The 24949-nt window shown below is 43.3% G+C and overlaps 1 protein-coding gene across 1 annotated transcript in view; it reads right to left on the bottom strand.

The window, feature by feature from the left end:
• The window catches only part of Sh3glb1 (SH3 domain containing GRB2 like, endophilin B1), a 34133-nt gene extending 24140 nt beyond the window's left edge, over positions 1-9993 (bottom strand). The window contains exons 1-2 of the mRNA XM_027395890.2: positions 9841-9993; positions 1255-1396 (exon numbers count right to left, since the gene is read on the bottom strand). Coding sequence (XP_027251691.1) covers positions 1255-1396; positions 9841-9912 — 214 coding nt within the window. The 5' untranslated portion in view covers positions 9913-9993. The remainder of the gene's footprint in view (positions 1-1254; positions 1397-9840) is intronic.
• Between the last annotated feature and the right edge of the window lie 14956 nt (positions 9994-24949).

Genomic DNA, 24949 nt, shown 5'->3' with positions numbered 1-24949 from the left:
TAACTGCCAACCAAAATGAGTCATTTTGAAATAACCACCTCTGAATGCTGATCAGGGTTCATGTTTCTGATTGTGATTTTCAGTTATAATTGCATTTGACCTATATGGTCAAGAGTCAAAAGGGCAACTCTAAATTGATTTTGATCCAGTAAATAAAATACGGGCGTTGGTGGCGCATGCCTTTCTATGTGAGTTCGAGGTCAGCCTGGTCTCCAGAGCGAGTGCCAGGATAGCTCCAAAGCTACACAGAGAAATCCTGTCTAGAAAAAACCAAAAAACAACAACAAATGTATGTATGTATGTATGTATGTATGTATGTATGTATGTATGTATGTATGTATGTATATATGTATGTATGCACACACACACATACACACAGTATATTAGTAAATATATATGTATATATGTAGGCAATTCTGCTGTAACATTATGTATTTATGCATATTTCTTAAAAATATCAAACTTACAGGACTTTCAGGGAAAATAAAAGGTTACTTTAAGTCTATATAATTTTATAGTCATAGCACTGAACAATCAACCCGATTTACTTGCTGGAAAACAATGGAGAGCAGGACAGGCAGGCACTGTATTATATTCCGCTATTTGCCAGTCACTGAGCTTACAAACTATAAACAGATATGGGACCTCTGGTCAGAAAAAGAACAGCAGCAGTTTTAAAGTATAGGTGTGAATAACTTACATATTCTTTAATGACCAAGAAATACTGTACTGTGCCCATGGTGACCAAAGATACAAAGTCTCACTCAAGGCTTGCATTTTTAAAGGTTACTAGACTCAAATTTCACAAGGTGTTCACAATGGCACCAGGGAAAGGAAAACAGGCATTGTTGCCTTTTCCCCTTAGTTTTGATATTTAAAGCACAACTTAAAAAGACTAGATGTCTATACATTTGGTTCTAGTTGAAGCTCCACTTCCAGTTAGCTTGCTACTTTGCATAAGAGGCACACTTAACAATCCCATTTGCAAGGTTATGTTGACTTGTGTGACCCTAAACACTTTATGGTTATCCAAAACTCAAGTGTAATAACTTACAGGAAAATATGAGACTTAAAATGTCAGGACTCTAATAGTGTTTAAACTTGTTAGGAAGTATACAGAAACTTTCACCATCTCTTCCTAGCCTAAATGCACATAATAAAAAAGCCACAGACTCGGCAGACACAGACTCTACTTTGAACCTTAAAAATATTTACTAGCAATACTTAGGGTACATGAGGAGCAAAGTATCTTACTTGGATTTGGCTGCAATAGCACTTCAGTCTGCTTCATTATTTTTTCTGTCCATATTTTGGTACATTCCGCTTTGCTAAGGAGGTTTTCCAAGTGAGCATCCAATTCTGTCTTCTCTGCTTGGCCAAGCTTTTCTTCTGTGAACTGTGATTATTTAAAATAAGTACATAAATATATAAACACACCTCAAATACATGTTAGGAAACTGTCAATAAGTGAAAACCAAATTCAAAACCAAACAATCCTAAACATGTAAATAATTACACTCCAGGCTTGTTTGTAAGTCATTGCTTACAAGTAATAATTTAATGGAAATTGGGTGTGTGTGTGGGTGTGGGGGGGTGTTATGGTAATGCAACACCCGCCTACATCCTACTATAACACTTCTAACAAAGACTGAGGTTTGAGCCAGCTGAATTGGAGTTCAGATCCTGACATGGGCAAGCTTTTCAGTATTTTTTTCCCTTTGTATCCTTTCTTATAGAAGTTATAAAATAATGCTCTTTTTGAGATTGGGTTTTACTGTATAGCTCAGAATGGTTTTGACTTTTCCTAACTCAGCTTCCCAAACAATAAATATTTTGAGGATTAATTAAGATGGTCTATAGAGAAAAAAAAAAGAGGCTGTCTATAGAAATAAATATCTGCTTAGTCAGGTAATTATTATTCAAATTTGAAATTTTATGACATATATTACTTGTAAGTTTATTTACACCAAAGTCACACATTTATGGGACCTTCTGAGCAAGCACCACTAGATTGGTTTTTTTCCCAGGGTATGCTCTAACAATGTGTTTATAGGCTATTTTTTACTAATTATTCACACAGTACAAGTATTTTTTATAAGATTTTTAAAAAAGACTTTAAATGTGTATGTGTGTGTGTGTGAGTATGCATACATGGGTGTAGGTGCCCACAGAGTCCAGAAGAGGGCAATGGATTTCTGAAGCTGGAGTTACAGGGGTTGTCAGCCACCAGACATGGGTGCTGGAAATTGAACTCTATTGTAGGAACTTGCAGTCGCTGTATTGCAGTAGGTAGCAGAATGAACAGGCGTTTTTTTAAAGTACTTTGACCTTGAAGAATCCTTGTGGAAACTAGTGATTGTTTTGCTGAAGGAGCATTGCAGCCATCCCATGACTCTGGTCACAAGATGCCTCAGGCACACCCAAGGCTCTTGTATTATTGTGTATGGCCAACTACACATAATAAAGACGAGTCAGGGGCACTGACGCTACCCTTCAGTAAGGAAATACTTTGTGTAACAATCAATAAAATCACATTTGTACAGCTGTTTGGGGTTCAGTCCATCAGAGAGGGTGGACCTGCCAGCTGCCACATAGGCCTTAAAATTTCATCTTGGAGCACCTTCTTTCTTTAACCGACCTGAGCTACATGGTGCACCCCGACAGAACTCAGGCCCTCTGTCTGCAAGTGCAGTCAGTATGCATTTTTACTCACTGGGCCATCTCTCCAGCTCCAAAGTGGAGGCGTTCTCTCTAAAGATCAGAAAAAGAGGTTGAATGCATTCACCATGCCCATTTTTAATATACGGGCTGTGAGGGTGGCTAAGGAAAGGCAGCAATGTCTATATAATAGAGAAAAAAGGTCTCTGGTCATATGGAGCCTTCTGGGTACTTTCAATTAAATAACAGGTATGATATCTGAGGCTCTACATCATCTGCAATTTTCTTCTACAGTCTGGCTTTTCTCCTTTAATGTAGGAAAATCAAAACTCTGTGGTTAGCTAACAAAACAATGTTTACCTCGCCCCTTTCTCCTGATCTCATTTCTTACAGTCCTTTCTTTTCTTTTCTGAGTTTTATATCTATTTCTTTGGTCCTCATTCTTGTGAGTTTCAAACTTTTAAAGGATTATCAGCACTCACCAAAGATCCTATATGGGGCCAGAGACCCCCAAACTTGCCATACACTCTTCACAGGCAGTACACTGTCCCTAAGAACTGGGCAGCAATAATAGCAAACCCTGATCCCAATGTCAGCCATATCAACTGCAACCTCATTCTTGGGATGGGGCCTGGTATCCTTTACTTCTTCTTAAGGATTCTAAGGAGCAGACCTTTTGGAGAGGTATACATCAGAAATTTACCTCCAATGGTGAAGGAAAACTCAGAAAGCACAGTGAGAAAGGAAACACACTTAGGTGAACATCATCTTTAAAGGATGATCAAGAAAAATTTTAAGATATATGCTATTTGTTCCTTTATTCCATTCATTTTTTCAACAAATATTTGGTCTTTCTTTAAAATGTAAAACTACAATTTATTTATTGTGTGTGTCTGTGTATGCACATGCAGACATGTGACAGTCAGAGGGCAACTTGGAGAAAGAAGCAGCTTTTCTCCTTCTAGCATATGGGTCCTGGGAGTAGAATTCATATCATCAGGCTTGGTGACAAGTGCTTTTACCTGCCGAGCCATCTCCCAGGCTCTCAGTAAATACCAAAAACGTATGTGTGTGTGAGCGTACGCGCACGTGCGATGGTACTAACTTAGACAAGCATTTAGGTTTCTCACAAAGAGGCAAAGTTTCTGTTCTTAAGAATATATATATATTTTTTTCTCTCCTCGAGACAGGGTTTCTCTGTTTTCTGGCACTCGCTCTGTAGACCAGACTGGCCTTAAACTCAGAGATCCACCTGCTTCTGCCTCCTGAGTGCTGGGACTAAAGGTGTGAGCCACCACACCACCTGGCCAGAATTTTTTATTAAGAGAATAGTCACACAAAGGTTTAAAGATATTCACATAGGTGATTCTATTTTTTTCAATAAATCTAAATAGAGAAGAATAACTATTTGGAAGAGGAGGAATCAGAGTTGGGACATCTTCACTAGGGACAAAATGAACCTGGAGGAAGCCAGGAGCAGTCTGGGAGAGGAGCTTAGAGCATTGACATCTGTGAGAAAGGAGAGCTCACCGCCACTTTGTGCATATCAAACATTAATTGAATAGATTAATTGCAGAGATCAACATCATTAATTTAAAAATCATTATTCATTAGGTCAGTCTTTGTGTGAGGTACCCTTCTAATAACAAGTTAAATGGTAGAACAAACTGAAATGTACTACCTAAGGATTAGGAAAATGCAGCCCCCCATTTTCTAGTATGTAAAATGTCAATTTTATCTAGTATTTTAAAAATACTATATTTAAAGGTAGAGATGAGAATCTATTAAAACATGTTTATGATAGTGACTCAAGGAATAGTCACTGAATTTATCAAGACAAGTTAGGATTTAGGCAAGTTTTTTGACAGTATTTCAGAGAGCTAATGATTAGAGAGTTAGTCATTTGGGAAAAAATACCTCATAATTTCAGGTTAGTAGGCCTGTTGCCTTATTATTTAAAAATTTCTTATAGTTTAGCCTCAAAAAATATAGTGAGAATTTAAGAGAGCAAAGGTGATATTTACAACAAGTCATGTATTTGCTATAGAATTTGAGTCTTCAAAGAAACAAGAAAAAAGTGAATCTTATATAACTTACAAATGTTTAACTGTGATGTCTAATTGTGGTTGTTAACTTCACATACCTGGTAAAAGGGAAACCACACGAGGCAGTGCCTCCATCAGACTGGCCTGTAGGCATATCTGTGGGGCATGTGGGGCATGTTCTTGTGAACGGAGGTGGCAGGGGCAGCACACTATGTGCAGAACCATCTGTAGGCAGGTGGTCCTGGTCTCTCTAAGGAAAGGCAGCTGTGTGTGAGCCTAGGAATGGCAGTGCTCTCTATAGTTTCTGCATCAAGCATGCCTGCCCGCCCGCGCCCGCCCGCCCGCCCGCGCCGCCCGCGCCCGCCGCCGCCCACCTGCCTGCCTGCCAGGGGTTCCTGTTTTGGCTTCCCTAGTTGGTGGATTGTAAACTGGATTAATAAACCCTTTCTTTCCCAAGTTGGGTTTGGTTATGTATTTATCCCAGTATCAGAAAGCAAACTAGAAGTGACTTATACAGTAAGAATCTACAAAAATTATAAGTCTTTTACTTTTCAGGGCAGGAGACATGAACAAAACAAAGCTTCAAAGACAGTAACAGTAAACTCCTTATGAACAGAATGAAAGTCTCTCTCAAGAGTCTGAATGTGTAAACCTGTTCAGAAAACAGTTCTGGAGGAAGGAAGGCCCACATGAACATGGTAGGAAGAACCAGCAAAGCGTTCATTCTCACATTCGAATTCTAAACATAGCTTTGTTATTTATTTTTCAAAAATTTCAATTAATTCACCATCATCATCATCATCATCATCATCATCATCATCATCATCATCAGATAGCCATGGTATGTATGTCCAGGCTGGCCTCCAACTTGATTTTCCTGCCTTACCTTCCCGAGTTCTGGCACTGGGATATGTGCAACCATGGCTAGCTTATTTCCTTGATTTTTTTCCCCCCACCAATAATACAATGCATCTTTGCCATGCTTTTGAATTTCCTCATTTCAGGGCTCAGTCTGTGTTAGAAAGGTCCATATACTAAGGTATGTGTCTTATTTGTATCAGGTTAAAATAAATCTCACAAGGTAAGAATAATAATTCTAGGCCAGGCGTTGGTGGCACAAGCCTTTAATCCCAGCCCTCGGGAGGTGGAGGCAGGGGGATCTCTGTGAGTTCGAGGCCAGCCTGGTCTCCACAGTGCGTGCCAGGATACCCTCCAAAGCTACACAGAGAAACCCTGTCTTGAAAAACAAAAAACAAAACAAACAAACAAACAAAAAGCTAATCCTATAGATCTGGGGACTGGGGACTGGTGAACATTCTAAGTGTCAGTTTGGGGACTGAATAATTACTTGTTTGACTTATGCTGACCTCAAGAAGTTAGTAGCCTTTATTTTGCTCCCATAATCCAAATATAGCGGCCTCTGCACTCCCTTGTGCTGTGTACTGTTTACAGCACTGTCGGCCTATCTTTGCTTCTTAGAGGATATTCAGTTAATTACTCAAGTAAGGACAGCTTAAATGCTATCTTGAATTAAAAAAAAGTGAGAGGTGGCTAGGGCAGATACATAGGAACACTGCTAATGTTATTATTTTTATTTCTTTATCAAAATGTAAACTTATAAAAAATAGAAATTTCTCATGATCTTACATTTGGGGGCTCAACTTCTTAAAATGTATAATTGGATGCAGTTTTTCATACTATTTCAACTGTAGCCCAGTAAAATGGCATAACGATACAAAGTTTATATATTCTTTCTAAACACTGCTTTAAGGAAGGGGCTGTCTGAGTTGGGGGCATTAGAGTAAGCATCTGATGTGTTAGTGACATTCAGTCACTCATACAGTATACCCTAGCAGTTTTGAAGTACCAAGACTTGACTTATCTACCTATTTACACACTTGAATAGTTTTGAAGTCATGTTTCTTTTTAAAACAAGAAACTTAATTTCTAATTAAAAATGTCTAAGTAAAGTGAAAGCGCCTATAGTGGTTGAGCAGGGACTCCCCCCCCCCCCTTTTGTACACTGTGATTTGAAAGGAAATCACTTAGGAATGAGAAAGACGGGTTCTCTCTACTACTCTTCACTGGCTCAGGTCTTAACTATTTTTAGCATGAAACTTGGCACTTTGGCATTGTACATGTTATCATCACAGCTCAGAGTAGTAGCTCAGTTATTGACTAAATGCAGGAATAGAAAGAAAGGTGTTTTGTTGTAAACTCCGCCAGCATTCTAGCTTTCATGTTCTATTTTACAAACACCCTTTCCCCTTAAAAACTTAAGTTAAAACACTGTGGGACATGGCAAACGTACAATACACTAACAGTACAGTGGAAAACAGTATAATGAAACTCCATAAGTCAGTACCCATAATTCAGCTTCAACAACTATCACCATTTCTCGAAGCTGCTCTTGCTCTCAACCACCCGTACAGCAAACCTCAAACTGTAGGTTTAACCACAGTATTTCAGCATGTGACATTAACAGCTACAGACACCATCAAAGGACCACTTCATACTAAAGGAGACTTTCTCCACTTTAGATTTCCCCTTCTTATTAAACGGTGGAAGCCAAAATCCAAGGAGTCATTTTTAACATCTTTTTTTCATACTCCAGAGTCAACACTGTCAACTAAATCACAAATACTCTTCCCCTGCCCTGTGACCACAACTCTCTCCCATCGGGTCTCTCTAGTATCCCTAGAGCCCCAGAGTCTTTGAACTTGCTTTTGTCTGGGATACCTTTCTTCCAAACAACCAACAAAACTACACATACTTGTGTCTCATTACTTCACGCAGGTCTCTTTGTGCTTCATCCTAGAAGAATGGCATGCCTAACTCTCCTATTTTGGCAATATGGCAACAATCACCTCTATTATTTATTACCCTATTCGCTACCATCACCTATACCATACCATGGTATAGTCATGGTCTGTGTTCTGCTAGATTGTAAATTTCACGAGGAGAAACACTAATTTGCTAGTAATAGTGGTGTTCCTAATACAGAATCTAAACATGGAACATATGCTTGAAAAAGACTGGGAATTATTTGACAGCTCACATACTAGGATACAACCGAAAAACTGTTTTACAAAGCACTTGAAACAATAAGCAATTAAAATTCATTTGAGAGGTGCAGCTTTTAAGTTTTTCTAGATTTACTTTTAAAAATCGAGTCTTCCCATAATTTAGACTGAATTTCATAAATGTGCTCTGTTGAGGCTTGGATTCTAACGGCTGAGCTATCTATCCATCCCTCCAGCCCTCTTTAAGTTCTTTTCCGGCCACGTCATATTGCTCGTCTCCACACCAGCTGCTAGTGTAGCAGTAGGCCAGGGGGCAACTGGTTACTGCGGATCAAGCAAGTCAAGGCAGGCAAGTCACTTACATCTGGGGCTGATTCCTTTTACACGAAGGAGGGTTAAGAGCGTCTCTCTGGCAAGGTGACAGACAGGGGCTGCGGCTTATACGCTAGGCAGTCATTACCTTGGGGAACTCTCCCATCCTTTTGCCAAGGATCATGCAATACAACATCCACGGCACCAACAAAACGAGGGTGCAGGGCACAAGAAACATCCTGGTTGGCAGGCAGGCACAGGGGCGAGACTTTTGTCCACTGCTTACAGAAGAGGATGCTGCTGCCCTGGCCTAGGTCACTAACTCTTACATGCCAGACTGTTTACAACCCGCGCTGTGAAATTTACATGTTCACAGATTTAACTGCGTTTGCATAACGTGGTGTTCACTGTGAAAAAATAACAAACGATCCGCCCAAGTTCCCTATTGCCCAAGTTCCCTTCCTTGATGACAGGAGGAGGACGAGGAGGAGGAGGAGGCGGCGGCGGCGGCGGCGGCGCAGTGAACTTTCCCCTCCTAGTGTGACCTGGACGCCAGCACCTCAGTCTTGCCCCCATCCTGTCACCCCTGCTCTGTCGCCAGCTTTCCTGCCTGCCGGGTGACAGGCGACCTGCACTTCCCACCCTGCCAGGGCGGAGGGCTCCATGGGCACAGGGGGAGGCCAGGAGGGCGAGTGCGACCCCAGGGAGGGCAGGGGTGGGGCACATAGGAGCTCTGCAGGCCCTGGCTCTCCTCAACTCTCCTCTCCTCTCCTCTCCTCTCCCCTCCTCTCCCTGGCTTTCCTCTCCTCTCCTGTCCCTGGCTCTCCTCTCCCCTCCTCTCCTCTCCCTGGCTCTCCTCTCCCCTCCTCTCCTCTCCCTGGCTCTCCTCTCCTCTCCATTCCCTGGCTCTCCTCTCCTCTCCACTCCCTGGCTCTCCTTTCCCTGGCTCTCCTCTCCTCTCCTCTCCCTGGCTCTCCTCTCCTCTCCCTGGCTCTCCTCTCCTCTCCTCTCCTCTCCTCTCCTCTCCCTGGCTCTCCTCTCCTCTCCACTCCCTGGCTCTCCTCTCCTCTCCTCTCCCTGGCTCTCCTCTCCTCTCCTCTCCCTGGCTCTCCCCTCCTCTCCCTGGCTCTCCCCTCCTCTCCCTGGCTCTCCTCTCCTCTCCTCTCCCTGGCTCTCCTCTCCTCTCCTCTCCCTGGCTCTCCCCTCCTCTCCCTGGCTCTCCCCTCCTCTCCCTGGCTCTCCTCTCCTCTCCTCTCCCTGGCTCTCCTCTCCTCTCCTCTCCCTGGCTCTCCCCTCCTCTCCCTGGCTCTCCCCTCCTCTCCCTGGCTCTCCTCTCCTCTCCTCTCCCTGGCTCTCCTCTCCTCTCCTCTCCCTGGCTCTCCCCTCCTCTCCCTGGCTCTCCCCTCCTCTCCCTGGCTCTCCTCTCCTCTCCTCTCCTCTGGCTCTCCTCTCCTCTCCTCTCCCTCTCTCTCTGGCTCCTCTCCTCTCCTCTCCTCTCCCTGGCTCTCCTCTCCCTGGCTCTCCTCTCCTCTCCTCTCCCTGGCTCTCCTCTCCCTGGCACTTCTCTCCCCTCCTCTCCTCTCCCCTCCTGTCCGAGGCCTCCGCCCGGCTGAGCCGAGGCGTCCGGGGGAGGAGGACGCTGGGGGCCGCGTCCCGCCTCGGGCGGGCGTCGGTTGGGCCGAGCGAGGCGGAAGCGTCCGTCCGTCCGTCCGTCCGTCGGGGCGGCGCCCGTGAGCGGCCCGGGCACCCGGCACCCGGCGTCCCGCCCGCCCGCCCGCCTCCGCGGCCGCCGGCGCTCGTACCTGCACGGCCCGGCTGAGGAAGGTGCCCGCGTCGGCCGCCAGCTTCTTCACGTTGAAATCCATGATGTTCATGCCGGGCGGGGGGCGGCGGCGGGGCAGGGCCGCCGGGGGAGCGGGGAGGCGGGGGCGCCGGCGACGGCGACGGCGGGGCGGACGTGGGAGGCGGCGGGAGGCGGCGCCGGCCCGGGCAGCAGCTGTCGTTTCCTGCGGGAGGGGGGAGGGTGTGGCGAGCCCGAGCGCGCGCCCGGCGGCTCGCACGCACGCACGCACGCACACGCACGCGCGCTCACGCGCAGACGCACGCGCAGACGCAGACGCGCGCTGGCCGGGCCTGGCGCGTCCCCGAGCAGCCGCCGCCGCCGCGAAGCCGCGAAGCCGCGAAGCCACAGGCGGAGAGCCCGGCCCGACCGCGGGGGGCGTGGCCTCAGCGTGGGGTTCTCGCGGGCGCAGCGACCCCTGGCGGGCGGCGGTGGCGGGGCGTCGCCGTACAATCCGGCGGGCGCAGCGACCCCTGGCGGGCGGCGGTGGCGTGGCGCTCCTGCTGCGGCCCTCGGAAGGTGGCCCTGAGGTCGCCGGTCCCCGCGGAGCATCAGGGGACGTTCTTACCGGGACCCGGCCGCCTGGCTTCCCCCGGAGCCTCGGCAGTGTCTGCGGTAGCGGAGCCCGCACCGCAGTCAGGGGCCGGGTGTCGGGCTCCCGGCGGCGCGGGTGACACCGCCAGCCCCGGGGGTGTCCACACTGTGTCTACCCGGGACACCGCGCCCACGAGACCCACCCCGCGGGCTGGTGGCCGTCCCCGGCGGGGTGAGAGTCGTGCAGGGTCAGCGGAGAGGAACCCCAGCCGGGTTGGCTTCTGTTTCCCACACAGGGCCTCCTGCAACCCGGGCTGGCTTCAGGTTCCCGAGGATGGCTTCGAACTCGTCTTCCTGTTTTCTCTTCCTCTCCTTCCCTTCCCTTCTGCCCGGGACCAAACCACTGTAGTGCTAGCTTCTGTTTTGTGATTCCTGTCACGTAACTCCCATCTTGGAGTCTCCAGATGCCTCGGGACCTCCGGGGATCGCTGACAGTCTCAAGTAAACAAGCGGATGAAGGCAACGGCGGCGGAAGTGCTCGCCAGCTTAGCGTTCTTTCTCCCCTTGACAGCAAGCATTTCATATCCCCCAGCGACCAAACTTCCATTTCCCCATCACTAGCTACAGCTGGGCCATGTAGTTCTCGCAATGGCAATTCAGTCTAATAAGTGCAATGTGCCCGGTTTAAAACGAAACAAAACAAAACAAAACTCAGAGCATCTGTCAGAGAATAGTAGCTCTCGTGTTTAACAGCGCACATTGTCATCTCGGATAAAATAGAGCTTGTGTTAGCGAAGAGGGAGGGGATGGTTATAGGACAGGCAACTATTAGCATTTGCTCTGCCGTTGTTGTGCAAGAACTAAAGGATCTTATGACCCCCAGAACTTACTGCAGGGTTTAGGCCAGTTATGTAATTTGAAAGAATCAGGAGAAAATTGTTTTCCAAGAGTACATGTAAGGCCATGGATTGCATTCCCAACGGAAAGAAAACAAATCTTAGAGCAAAGAAGGCAGGGGTGTCCAAACTGTCATTTCTTGTGTTGTGTGTCATTTGATAGAATTTCTAAATTTTCCTATTTAATTCCATTTCAAACAAAAACTAAAAAGTTAAATTATTTGTGTGAGCAGCCGGGCGTTGGTGGCACATGCCTTTAATCCCAGCACTCGGGAGGCAGAGACAGGCGGATCTCTGTGAGTTCGAGGCCAGCCTGGTCTCCAAAGCGAGTGCCAGGATAGGCTCCAAAGCTACACAGAGAAACCCTGTCTCGAAAAACCAAAAAAAAAAAAAAAAAAAAAAAAACCCAGTATTATTTGTGTGAATTTTGCTATCTATGATTAAGGAACAATAGCACACAAGTGTATTTGTAAGTGAAGAATGGTTAAAAAAAACATATATGGGTGTTTTGCCTGTATGTATGTCCAAGGACCACATGTGTGTCTGGTGCATTCAGAAGCCAGAAGAGAAATTCCCTGGAGTGAGAGAGAGAGAGAGAGAGAGAGAGAGAGAGAGAGAGAGAGAGAGAGAGAGAGAGAGGAGACAGAGAGATTGCTTCTGGAAGACAGCATTTCCATTGAAGAATAGAAGGGTAGGAAGTTTTGACTCTGCAGTTGTATCTTTCTACACTGCTTGTATTTTCAATTTCTGTCTGTGTATAGATATTCACGTGTGTGTGTGTGTGTGTGTGTGTGTGTGTGTGTGTGTGTACACTTGAATAACGTTTCTTGCTTTTATTTTTGGATTTTAAAACAAATACTTCAGTGATTTAATGAAATAACGCATGGCCATTAAAATATTCAAACAGAAATGAGCCCTGATGAAAGCAACTAGTAATTCAAACACTCAGAATTGGCCAGCTTTGATATTTGGTTTTTGTCTTTCTCTGTAAATATAGATGAAGCAAGCTTGAGAATAGAGCCACAGAGTAATAGAATGGGGGATGGGGGTAGAGGGGAAGACACACACGAATTATTTTCCTTTTCCTTTCTTTTTCTTCTCCCTCCCTCCCCCCCTCTCTTTCCATTTTTAGAACAGGGTCTCTAGCCTAGGCTGGCCTTGAACTTGAAATCTCCCTGCTTAAGCTGCTGAATGCTGGGATAGAGGTATGCGTTTCTCTGCACCTGTCGCTATCCCCTTTCATCTCTTTTGCAAGCTGCTTGTTTTATTCTTAGGCACATCCATTTAATTGCTATATTAAACATGAGCTAATGGCAACTCAAGTATTCATCTTTCCTTTGTACTCTCTCTGCCAACATGTATTGCTTTTAAAAATAGTTTTCATTATTGATAGACAGTAACACTGAGTGAACAGTGTCTGATGTTATTAGAGGATGTAAACAAGCATTCTTTTTCATTTCACTAATTAACTTTTTGTGTGTGGCATATGTGTGTGTGTGTGTGTGTGTGTGTGTGTGTGTGTGCACATGTGCCCATGCATGACAAGGTCAGAGGAAGATTCAGTCCCAGCGCCCAGTGCTGGAGTTACAGGTGCAGGTGACCAGGCTAGCTCTGGCATGCATTCTTGGGATCAGGACTCAGGACTTGTGCAGCAAGAGTTTTTACTGTCTTCTCAGCATCAGCAATCATTCTGTTTATTCCCAAGGAAGGGAACATGTAAGCATCCCTTTCCGTCCCGCTTACATTCGATCCTGTCATTCCTTCTGCCGTCCACCAGAGGTCAGTCCTTACGTGTCTGGCCCGAATTCCCCCTCTCCCAGCTTGGAGCTTGGCTTGCGTATTTATCCATCTTTTCAGAATTCCTTTTCCAGAGGATCCTTGCTACAATTTATATACCCATCAGGATCTCCTGATTCCAACGCCGTCTCCCTCCATTGTCACGATCACAAATGCTGCCTCTCTTCGCCATCACAGCTCTGGCCCACTTCTTAACTCCTTCCTTCCCGGACGGGTCAAAGCTTTTGCAAGAATGGTTAGCAATTACTGCCTCAATGCTTATTAATTTCCATTTACTCCAGATCATGTTAATGTGGCTCCTTCTACGTTATTTCCAAGAACTATTTTTTAACATGATTTTTCTACACTATTTTCTTCTCAGCCCTCATCATAAGAGCAGTATGTACGGAGAAGTTATTCAAGTACCAATTACAGCTTTGACTTGTTAACTTTACGTGTAGTATTTCCTCCTGAATCCTCTCCTGCTTTGCCTGCATGATATAACCCTCCTCTAATATCCCTTCTACCTCTCAGGTAAGACCTCTTGTGTGTGTGTGTGTGTGTGTGTGTGTGTGTGTGTGTGTGTGTGTGTGTGTGTGTGTTTTCTACATCACCATTTTTTCTGGACTTTAATCGAAATTTCTCAAGGCCTTAGTTGATGTTTCTTTTTCTGTAACACTATTGCCTCCTCCATTCAAGTGTCTGCTTGTTCACAGAAGCCATAAAATTTTCTGTTATTATCTTGTCAAATATCTCTGTAATATCATTAATATGCCTCAAGAAAGTTAACAGTATATAAAAACAGTAAAGTCAACAGTATTTCCTCAGTATTGGCAAGTGGCCCATCAAAAGACAACTTTCTAATTATCTCATAATTATAAAATCCTTCCAAATTTAAACAAGTGATGTTTCCATCAAGTTACTCTTTTGCTTTCAAACCATTAATGTCTTTTCATGAGTTTTAGGGAAAAGAACAAAATCTAGCATCTGCCTGAAGACCATGCACATTTTACTTGTAATGGCCTAGCCAGTCACCCAGATCAATAGAATGAAATATAGAAATCTTTTTTTTAATTATTTTTTTTGGCTTTTTGAGACAGGGTTTCTCTGTGTATTCTTGGCTGTCCTGGAACATGTAGATCAGGCTGGCCTTGAACTCAGAGGTGTGAGCCACCACTGCCCACCTGGAATATAGAAATCTTAAGTGATATTTCATATTGATTATCTTGAGTTTATATACAATCTCTAATGTTAAAAATCTCTTAGGGCCAGGTGTGGTGGTGCACACCTTTAATCCCAGCACTTGGGAGGCGAAGTCGGATCTTTGTGAGTTTAAAGCCAGCCTGGTGTACATAGAAAGTTCCAGGCCAGCCAGGGAACATACTTAGTGAGACCCCTGTCTCAAACAATAATGATGACAGCAACAGCAGCAGCTGAAGCTGTTAGAGTTTAAGCATGTGTATTGGCCTGCTCTTGAAGTTCTGACAGGCTATGCCTTCACCTGCTGTCACTAAGAGCACCACCCGTGCCTATCACGATGTTCCCTTTTATAAGGGCCCTGCCCACCTCCCATCCTTCTCTCTCTCTCACTTTCTCTCCCTCTCTCTATTTCTCTGTTCCTCTCCCTCTCCCTCCCCTCTCTCTCACTGCCCCTGTCCCCAGAGGCTGGTCTCCCCGCTCCCCTTCCTCCCTTTACAATCTTTTTCCCTTAAAAAAAAACTCCTCCACTTGAACTCTGTTGCGTGGTGTCTTTCTGTCCTGTGCTGGTTTTTGAAAATTACAACAGCAGCAACAAAACAACCAAACAAACAACCCCCAAAGCATTAGAGATTAAGTGATTAGTCTTTTGCTTAGAATGTCATTAATTTTAAAAAGTATATATTTTATGTATTTTGAATGGTTATAATGATTCCACTAGATGTCAGAGTAGCCTAAAAAGTTAGTTGCTATATAATAAAAGTGTTGAGTAAAATTGCAGTTAAGCTACTGTATGTTTCTATGTTAGTTTAATGAGGAAAGAGAATGCTTTTGTTGATACCTTTGAAACTGAGGTTGTAGATGTTCTGTGTCTGTATATTGAATGTGAAGGTTAGAATTTTCCTGTGTTATAGAATTTTTTGTTTTTTATTAAGCCCAAAAGTTTAAAATGTCTATAAGGCATAAAAGCTATTAATACTTTACTGAGTACCAAATACAATCCTGAGGACTTACTACTATTTTAATGTTGTATCATATTTATCCTCAAATTACAGCAGCAATTCAACTCATCTCAAAGGCTGACAAGGTGATCCAGGGGTGAAGGCATTTGCTGCCAAACTAATGACCTGACTTTGATCCCTAAGACCCACATGGGTGGGAGGAAAGCACAAATTTATGTAAGATGTCCTCTACCTTTATATTCCCTTGTAAGCAAGCAGGCACACCACACGCACACAGAGGCACGCGCTCCCACACACGCGCACACACACGCACACATACATACAGTAAATCTACATAAAACATTCCCAGGTGAGATACCTATTTTGAAAACTAGATTTTAAAGAAGTTAAGTAACTATTGTTAAAAATTCTAACCTTTTAACTATTCATAATTATTTATAAGAATAAATATGTATTCTAAACATTAGAGATGTCTTAATCACAAGAGCTTTTAACACCCACAGGCAGGTAATGATGCTGAGGTGTGGAAGGAGGGTTTAGATTTGAAATTAGACCCTGGTTGTCAGCAGCATCATTTGTAACCCTAGTCTGATCTTAGGCAAATCATTTCATACCCCTGACCTTTAGTTCTCTGTCCTCCCCCCTCCCATCTCAATTTTATAAATAAAGACTTGGGAGCTACATGCTGGGGTGAAAGCCTGCTAGCTCAGAGAGGCAGAGAAAGCACCAGCTGACCTTCCAATGTCCCTGAAAAGAGAACACCTCCAGCTCAATGTCCACCCCTTCTATTTCCTGTGCGTCTCCATCTACCTCCTCCTGACTCCTTCTTACTCTCTATGGTTTTATGCTTGTGTCTTGACTTTATTTCATTCTGTTTGTCTTCTTTGCACAGGTTTGTTTTTCTTGTTTTGAAGGTGAATATTCCAAAGGCACAACTTAAACAGCTTGCTCAGTGCCTGCAGGTTACTAACACAGTGAAGACAAACCAACTCTGTTTCATCATACCAGAGACTTTGGCCAATTTTCCCGTATAGCATGGATAGTATGGCTCTGTATGTATGCAGAAGTAGATCAAGATAATGGGCACAGCATCCAATGTCTCTAACTCAAGGTCATAATTTGAGTTTATTTGAAATTAATTTATTGGGTCTAGAGTGAAAAGTTATTTCATGCTTAAAGAAGCAAAAAATCAAGAAAGTAAAAAAATGGTATAACAAGCACTCTCACCCTCCTGATAGTAACTTTTATTATCATAGATTAATGCAAATACAGTTAAAACATTGCTGTTTAAGGAAAGTAAACGGAACCAATACCGTCATGCGTTGGAGAGATGGTTCAGCAGTGAAGAGCATGCGGTACTCTTACAGAAGACCAGAGTTTGGATCCCATCTCCCATATCAGGTGACTTACCACTGTAACATGAAAAATAAAAACCCAGAGACAGACATTGAGGTTCAATCTGATGATCACATAAGCAAAGCAGCCAAGCCACTAGCTCTTACCTCTACCTCAGACTGGAAGGGTGATTGATCCTGGCTTCATGAATCCTCAGAGACAAATGTTCTCCCTGTCTGGAAACTAAATCTCCACAAGAGACCATTTGCTTCTTCCCTTTATACTTTCCTAGTACATGTGACCCTGTGCTGAGATCATCTTTGTGTGAGCTATTTCTCTTTAGAACAGGATCAACTTCGTGAAGCTCAGTGTGGCCTTGAACTAACTGCCTGTCTTCTGAGTTCTGGGATTAAAGGTGTGTGCCACCACCACCAGGCTCTAGATAGAATGGCTGCTGGGATTAAAGGTGTGTATCACCCCTGCCTGACCTCTATGGCTTGTGGCTGGCTTTGCATGCTAAATGCTCAGGCAAGCTTTATTAAATCATAAATAATATATCACCACCATATACAACCTCCTGCGATTACAGCTCCAAGGGATCACATACCCTCTTTTGGCCTTTGTTGACACCGGCACTCTGGTGCATATAACCCACTCCCCATACACATAATTTTAAATAAACTATGTCTTTAAAAACTCGCTATATCATTAGCTTAAATTACTGTTCTGTCCCCATCCAAAGTATCTACATGAAGAATTAGTGTGTTTCTTGCCCACTTGTATCCACAAATGAATATAGAACCATTTGTATTTTAAGCTGTGCACATTATATAAACCCCTTACCTGTCCTTCTGTGGTTTTGCTTACACACTCTTATACTTTGGAATATGTTTAATGTATTTCCTTCAGTTTTGTATTCCCTGGTTAGTTTTTGCCAACTTGATACAAAACAGAGTCCCTAGGAAGAAGGGACCTCAGAAGAAGAATTGTTTCCATCAGAGGGCCCTGGAGCTTGCCTGTGAGGGCATTTCCTTGGATAATGGTAGGTGTGGGAGGACACAGTCCACTGTGGATTATGTCACTCATGGGCAGGCGATTCTAGGTTGTCTATCTGAGCATGCCAGAATAAGCAAGCCAGTAAGTAGCTTTTCTCCATGGTTCTGGCTCTGGATTCCTTCAGTTGCAGACTGTGACTGGCATCTGAAAGCCAAATAGACCCACCCCTCCCCAACAAGTTAGTCAGCGTTTTGCTATAGTGATAGAAAGTGACCAGGTCAGTGTAAGAGTTGATCGCATGAAGGCTTCTTCACCTTACTTGTTGAGTTCCTGAATAGTTTTTTTTTTTGTATTAATTCTTAATTTTAAAGTTTCATGTATATTGATATTTTACCTACCTGAATGTCTGTCGACCACATGAGTATAGTGCCCGCAGAAGAGGGTGTTGTGTTCTCTAGATATGGACTTACAGATGGCTGTGAGCCTCTATGTGGGTGCTGAAAATTGAACCTTCCTCGAAGAGCCATCTTTCCACCCTTTGGTTTTAACTCATAAAAACCAACCTACAGTTTGTTTAATTACTGATATTTTGAGACGGTGTCTTGCTATGCAGTCCACACTGGTCACAATCTTTCTCAGCCTCTTGACTATTGAGATTACAAGCACTCATCATCATATCCAGATCTAGTGAGAATCTTTCTTCACAGATTCTGAAATACGTGTGTGCATGTGCTCATGCACACACACTCACACTCACACACTCACACACTCACACTCACTTTCACACACTCACACAACACTCTGACACACATACATTCACACTCTCACACACACTCATACTCACACGCACACACTCACATACTTTCTCTCTCTCTCTCTCTCTCTCTCTCTCTCTCTCTCTCTCTCTCTCTCACACACACACACACACACACACACAGGCACCCCTGTAAGTAGTGTGCATGTCTTCATGCTTACCAAATATAACCAAATTCCTTCCACCAGGAAGTGCCTATCCCTTCTCTTTTCATGAAAATTTGACAAGTACGTTTTTCAGTGATTAATACGGTCATATACACATGTTATTTTTATATTAAATCATCTTTGGATTACTGGCCTGAAGTCAACTAGGTAATACTGTTCTTTTGAATTTGGTTTGTTGATGTTTCGTGATTTCATGTTGTTCCTTCCTTTGAGGAATTTAAAAAGGTTTTGAAATCTTTCCTGTAAACAAAGGGCTTACCTCCAGTAAAAATTTCTTTCTTAGGCAGAGCATGCTATGGCAGCACTTCACGCTTGTATTAGCTTCTACATTCTATTGAAGTTTTATATATATGCTTATACATACTGTTTTGAAACTTTATGCTATAGTTAAGATTGATGTTGTAAACAGGTCATTTTTTAATTGATTTAGTTTTATTTTTCACCTCCCCATTCCTCTCCTTCCTCCCCGCTCCTGTTTCACCATCCCTCTTCCTCTCGTGCTCCCAACTTACTCCGGAGATCTTTTTTATTTTCTCCTCCAAAGTGGATACTTGTGTGTCTCTCTTAGGGTCCTCCTTGTTTCCTAGCTTCTCTGGCGGTATGGTCTATGGGCTGGTTATCTTTGCTTTATGCCTAATATCCACTACGAGTGAGTACATGCCATATATGCCTTTATGGGTCTGGGTTACCCTCTCAGGATGTTTCTTTTTTTTCTAGTTCTGTTGAAAATTTCAAGAAGTCTTTGTTTTTAGCACTGAGTAGTGCTCTATTGTGTAAATGTACCACATTTTCCTTTTCCATTCTTTGGTTGAGGGGCATCTAGGTTGTTTCCAGGTTCTGCCTATTACAAACAATGCTGCTATGAACATAGTTGAGCAAGTGTCCTTGTGGTATGATTGTGCATTCTTTGGGTATATGCCCAAAAGTGGTATTGTTGGGTTTTGAGGTAGATTTATTCCTAATTTTCTGAGAAATCACTATGCTGATTTCCAAAATGGCTGTATAAGTTTGCACTTCCACCAGCAATGGAGGAGTGTTCCCCTTTCTCCACATCCTCTCCAGCATAAGCTGTCATCAGTGTTTATTTATCTATTTATTTATTTATTTATTTATTTATTTATTTATTTATTTATTCGAGACAGGGTTTCTCTGTGTAGCTTTGGAGCCTATCCTGGCACTCGCTCTGGAGACCAGGCTGGCCTCGAACTCACAGAGATCTGCCTGCCTCTGCCTCCCGAGTGCTGGGATTAAAGGCGTGTGCCACCAATGCCCAGCTTGTCATCAGTATTTTTGATCTTAGTCATTCTAACAGGTATGAGATGGTATATCAGAGTTGTTTTGATTTGCATTTCCCTGATGGCTAAGAATGTTGACTAATTCCTTAAATGTCTTTCAGTCATTTGAGTTTCTTCTGTGGAGAATTCTCTGTTTAGATCTGTATCCCATTTTTAATTGGATTATTTGGTATTTTGATGTTTAGTTTCTTGAGTTCTTTGAATATTTTGTAGGTCATCTCTCTGATGGATGTGTCATTGGTGAAGATTTTTCCCACTCTGTGGGCTGCTGTTTTGTCTTGCTGACTGTGTCCTTTGCCTTACAGAAGTTTCTCAGTTTCAGGAGGTCCCATTTATTGTTGATCTCAGTGTCTGTGCTGCTGGTGTTGTGTTTAGGACGTGGTCTCCCGTGCCAGTGCATTCAAGGTTACTTTCCACTTTGTCTTCTATGAAGTTCAGTGTGGCTGGATTTATGTTGAGGTCTTTAATCCATTTGGACTTGAATTTTGTGCGTGGGGATAGATAAGGATCTATCTGCAGTCTCCTACATGTCAACATCCAGTTATTTCAGCACCATTTACTGAAGATGCTTTCTTTTTCCCATTGTATAATTTTTGCTTTTTTGTCAAAAATCAAGTTTCATAGTTTGATTTGATTCCATTGAGTCACCTGCCTGTCTTTATGCCAATACCAAGCTGTTTTAATGACTGTAGTTCTATAATAGAGTTTGAAGTCCGGGATGGTGATACCTCCAGAAGTTCCTTCATTTTACAAGATTGTTTGGGCTATCCTGTTTTTTTTTTTGTTTTTCCATATAAAATTGAGTATTGTTCTTTCAAGGTCTGTGAAGAATTGTGCTGGGGTTTGATGGGGATTGCATTGGATCTGTAGATTGCTTTTGGTAACATTGCCACTTTTCCTATGTTGATCATACCTATCCAAGAGCATGGGAGATCTTTCTATTTTCTGATATACTCTTCAATTTCATTCTTCAAACACTTAAAGTTCTTGTCATATAGCTCTTTAACTTGTTTGGTTAGATTTACCCCAAGATATTTTATGTTGTTTGTGGCTATTGTTATGGGTGATGTTTCCCTGATTTATTTCTCAGCCCATTTATCAACTGTATATAGTAGAGCTACTGATTTTTTGAGTTAATCTTGTATCCTGGCACATTACTGAAGATGTTTATCAGCTGCAGAAGTTCCTTCATAAAAATTTTGGGGACACATACACATACTATCATATTTTCAGCAAATAGTGAAAGTTTGACTTCTTCCTTTCTCATTTGTATCCCCTTGATCTCCTTTTGTTGTCTTAGAACCTTGAACTGTACCTAGAACTTTGAGTACTATATGAAGAGATATGGAGAGAGTGGACAGCCTTGTCTTGTTCCTGATTTTAGTGAAATCACTTTGAGTTTCTCTCCATTTAGTTTGATGTTGGCTGTTGGCTTGTTATATTTTGCCTTTATTATGTTTAAGTATGTACCTGTGTCAAGACCTTTATCATGAAGGGGTGTTGGTTTTTGTTGAAGGCTTTTTCAATGTCTAATGAGATGATCATGTGTTTTTTTTCAGTTTGTGAATTATGGTTGATTACATTGATGGATTTTCTTATGTTGAACCTTCCCTGCATCTCTGAGATGAAGCCTACTTGGATGATTTATCTGTGTTCTTGGATTCAGTTTGCCAGTATTTTATTGAGTATTTTTGCACCAATGTTCATTGTCAAGGGCCATGAGAAATGCAGCAGGATAGCTAATATTTAACAGGCTGACCTTCCACATGAGTGATAAGGGAGCTTTACCTGGCAAGGCCATGGAGTCGCTTCATCTCTTCCCTAAGAATAGCTTTGGGTGTTTCCACAGTTTGTATGTGCTTATCTCATGAAAATATTCCATCTGCTGAGTATATATATCTGTGGGAAGTCAGGAGGATTACTTCATTTGGCTGTATAATCTTGATGTATAGAATATATACTGGGTGCCTTGTATTCTCCCATAGAAAGGAATTCCTTCTCACCAGATCCTCAGCAGTAAGAGTGCTCCACTGCTTACCCTGAGGCTGGAAGCAGCAGGCTCCCATCTCACACTACTGAAGGATTCCTGTTAAAATGGAGATGTGTACTAGACACACTGTGGACTATAGACTGAAGATGGATGCCCCAACGTTACAGAGGAACTTTGGGTGACTGTCCAGGTAGCAAGATGTCCTGTCAATTCTAGAGTTTATATATTATCCTTCTGTGGTCTTTGATAGAGTTGAAGACAGATAGTTATGGTTATAGTTTTCTTCAGTTACTATAAAAGATAAGTTACCCTTCTTTTTATTTAGACAGAAAAGAGGAGATGATGGGGGAAGTACTTCTGTGTATGTTTATCTTATTGATTGTTTAATAAAGTTCTGTTTGGTCAATGAAATAGCAAGTTAGACAGGACTAGGAGTCAAAGAGGATTCTGGGAAATGCAGTAGAGAATTGGTGATCCAGGCCAGAAGTGACATAGCAAGGAGACTCATATTTGAGCAAGGAGAAACAGGAAGTGCCGGAACACACTACCTAGCCTTATGTTTTCCCTTTGATTTAGTGCTGATAAGTCCCCTTTAGTTAGCTAACATGTGGCAAAAATTCTAAGGAGAATCAAATGCCACCCATTTTCCTTCTGCAGTGTATGTAGGTTATCATGGTTACCCGAATGCAGCTGCCTTGAAAGCAAGAGACTGTGTAGAAAGCACAGAGCTACAGCGTCTCTTCCCCTCCTCTTTCCCTACATTTATCAGCTACAAACTTCTAGTTTAACTAACCACACAAATGTAGTTTACATCCCAACTCCCCTTCTCCAGTTTTAGAAATCATAGCCCCTTCCTGACTCTTAAGCTATGCCCAGATGTTTTACAAGTCACATCCCCTCTGAGACATGAGGTGCCCTCTTTTGTCTGCCTTCCAGGCACTGAGAGATATGCATGCCTGCTATCCTTGCTATTGCCAGTGAATTGCTAATTGTGTCTGTATTGGGTATATAAACTGGAAGCCTTCTAAGATAGGGGAATAAATTTTTTTGAAGGATAAGGAGCCATGAGAGAAATATGTGTGTGAGCTGGTTTCCTTCACCCTCAGGTCCTTGTAGTCAGCTCTGCCACCTTGCTGTTTAGCTCCTGGCCTGAACCCTGAGAGAACCTTGAGGCTGGAACTCAGAGGTCCTCATTATTTCATAAGGGAGATTGGTCTGTAATTCTCTTTCTTAGTTGTGTCTTTGTGTGGTTTGTGTATCAGGGTAACTGTGGTCTAGGAAAAGAGTTTGGCAATGTTCCTTCTGTTTCTATTGTGTGGTACAATTTGGGAAGTATTGGTATTAGCTCTTCTTTGAAATTCTGATAGAATTCTGCACTGAAACCATCTGGCCCTATGCTTTTTTTTTTGGGCGGGGGAGACTTTTGATGACTATTTCTATTTCCTTAGGGGTTATAGGCCTATTTAATTTGTTTATCTGGTCCTGATTTAATTTTGGTATGTGATACTTATACAGAAAATTGTTCATTTCTTTTAAATTTTCCAGTTTTGTGGAGTACAGGTTTTTGAAATATGACCTGATGATTCTCTACATTTCCTCAGTGTCTGTTGTTATGTCCCCCTTTTAATTTCTGACTTTGTTAATTTGGATAGTCTCTCTCTGTCTTTTGCTTAATTTGGATAAATTAGTTTATCTTACTGATTTTCTCAAAGAACCAACTCTTTTTCTCATTGATTCTTTGTGTTATTTTCTTTGCTTCTATTTTATTGATTTCAGCCCTCAATTTGATTATTTCCAGCCATCTACTCCTCCTGGGTGAGGTTACTTCTTTTTGTTCTAGTGCTTTCAGTTGTTATGTTAATTCATTAGAGTTGTATTTCTCTAGCTTCTTTATATAGGCATTTGGTCTTATGAACTTTCCTCTTAGAAGTGCTTTCTTTGTATTATTATTATTTTTATTTTTAAAACAATCTTATTTTACATACCATTCCCAGTTCCCTCTCCCCCCGGTCCTCCCACTTCCCCCACCTTCTCCATCCCCCATCCCCATCCCCCATCCACTCCTCAGAGAGGGTGAGGCCTTCCATGGGGAATCAACAGCCTGTCACATCACTTGGGGTATCTCTCCATAGGGAATGGGCTCCAAAAAGCCAGTTCATGCACTAGGGATAAATACAGGTTCCACCGCTAATGACTCCACAAACTACCCAAGCCACCCAGCTGTCATCCACATTCAGTTGGCCTACTTTGGTCTTATGCAGGCTCCCCAGCTGTCAATCTGGAGTCAGGGAGCTCCCACTTGCTCAGGTCAGCTGTTTCTGTGGGTTTCCCCAGCATGGTCTTGACCCCTTTGCTCATCACTCTTCCCTCTCTACAACTGGATTCCAGGAGTTTGGCTCAGTGCTCAGCTGTGAATCTCCACTTCTGCATCTATCAGCTACTGGATGAAGGCTCTAGGATGGCATTTAAGGCATCAATCTCATTATAGGGAAAGTGCAGTTAAGGCAGCCTCTCCACTATTGCTCAGATTCTAAGCAGGGGTCATCCTTGTGGATTCCTGGAATTTCCCTAGTTCCAGGTTTCTTGTTAACCCTATAATGGCTCCCTCTATCAAGGTATTATTTTCATTGCTCTTCCTCTCTGTCCTTCCCCCAACTCAACCTTCCTGATCCTTCCTGTCATCCTCCCCCATCCCCTTCCATCTTCTCCCTCCCTTCCCCTCCCTCATCCTCCCAGTTTTCTAAGGTGATCTTGTCCCAAAGGCACTTGTTAAGATAGTTTCTGGAAGCCCTTGCTGTAGATGCTTATGGGCTACTCTCTCAGCCACGGAACCTTCGCAGCTTAAGACCACTCTTTCTCCACCAGCTTCTGGGCGACTTGCTTGCCTGATGATAACCTCTTTGTCTCTTTCCAGGCTTCTGGGCTGCTCCCTCGGCTGCTGAGAGTCTCTCTCTTGGCTTCCTGGACTCTAGCTCGGCCATTGAGGGTCTCTTTTCTGGCTTCTTGGACCATAGGTCAGCCATTGAGGATATCTCTGCTAGCTTCCTGGACCACAGCTCGGCCACTGAGGGTATCTCTCCTGGCTTCCTGGACCCTGGCTCAGCCGTTG

Source organism: Cricetulus griseus (genome assembly GCF_003668045.3).
Source record: "Cricetulus griseus strain 17A/GY chromosome 1 unlocalized genomic scaffold, alternate assembly CriGri-PICRH-1.0 chr1_0, whole genome shotgun sequence".
Classification (NCBI taxonomy): Eukaryota; Metazoa; Chordata; class Mammalia; order Rodentia; family Cricetidae; genus Cricetulus; species Cricetulus griseus.
This window is presented reverse-complemented; position numbering and strand designations above follow the sequence as displayed.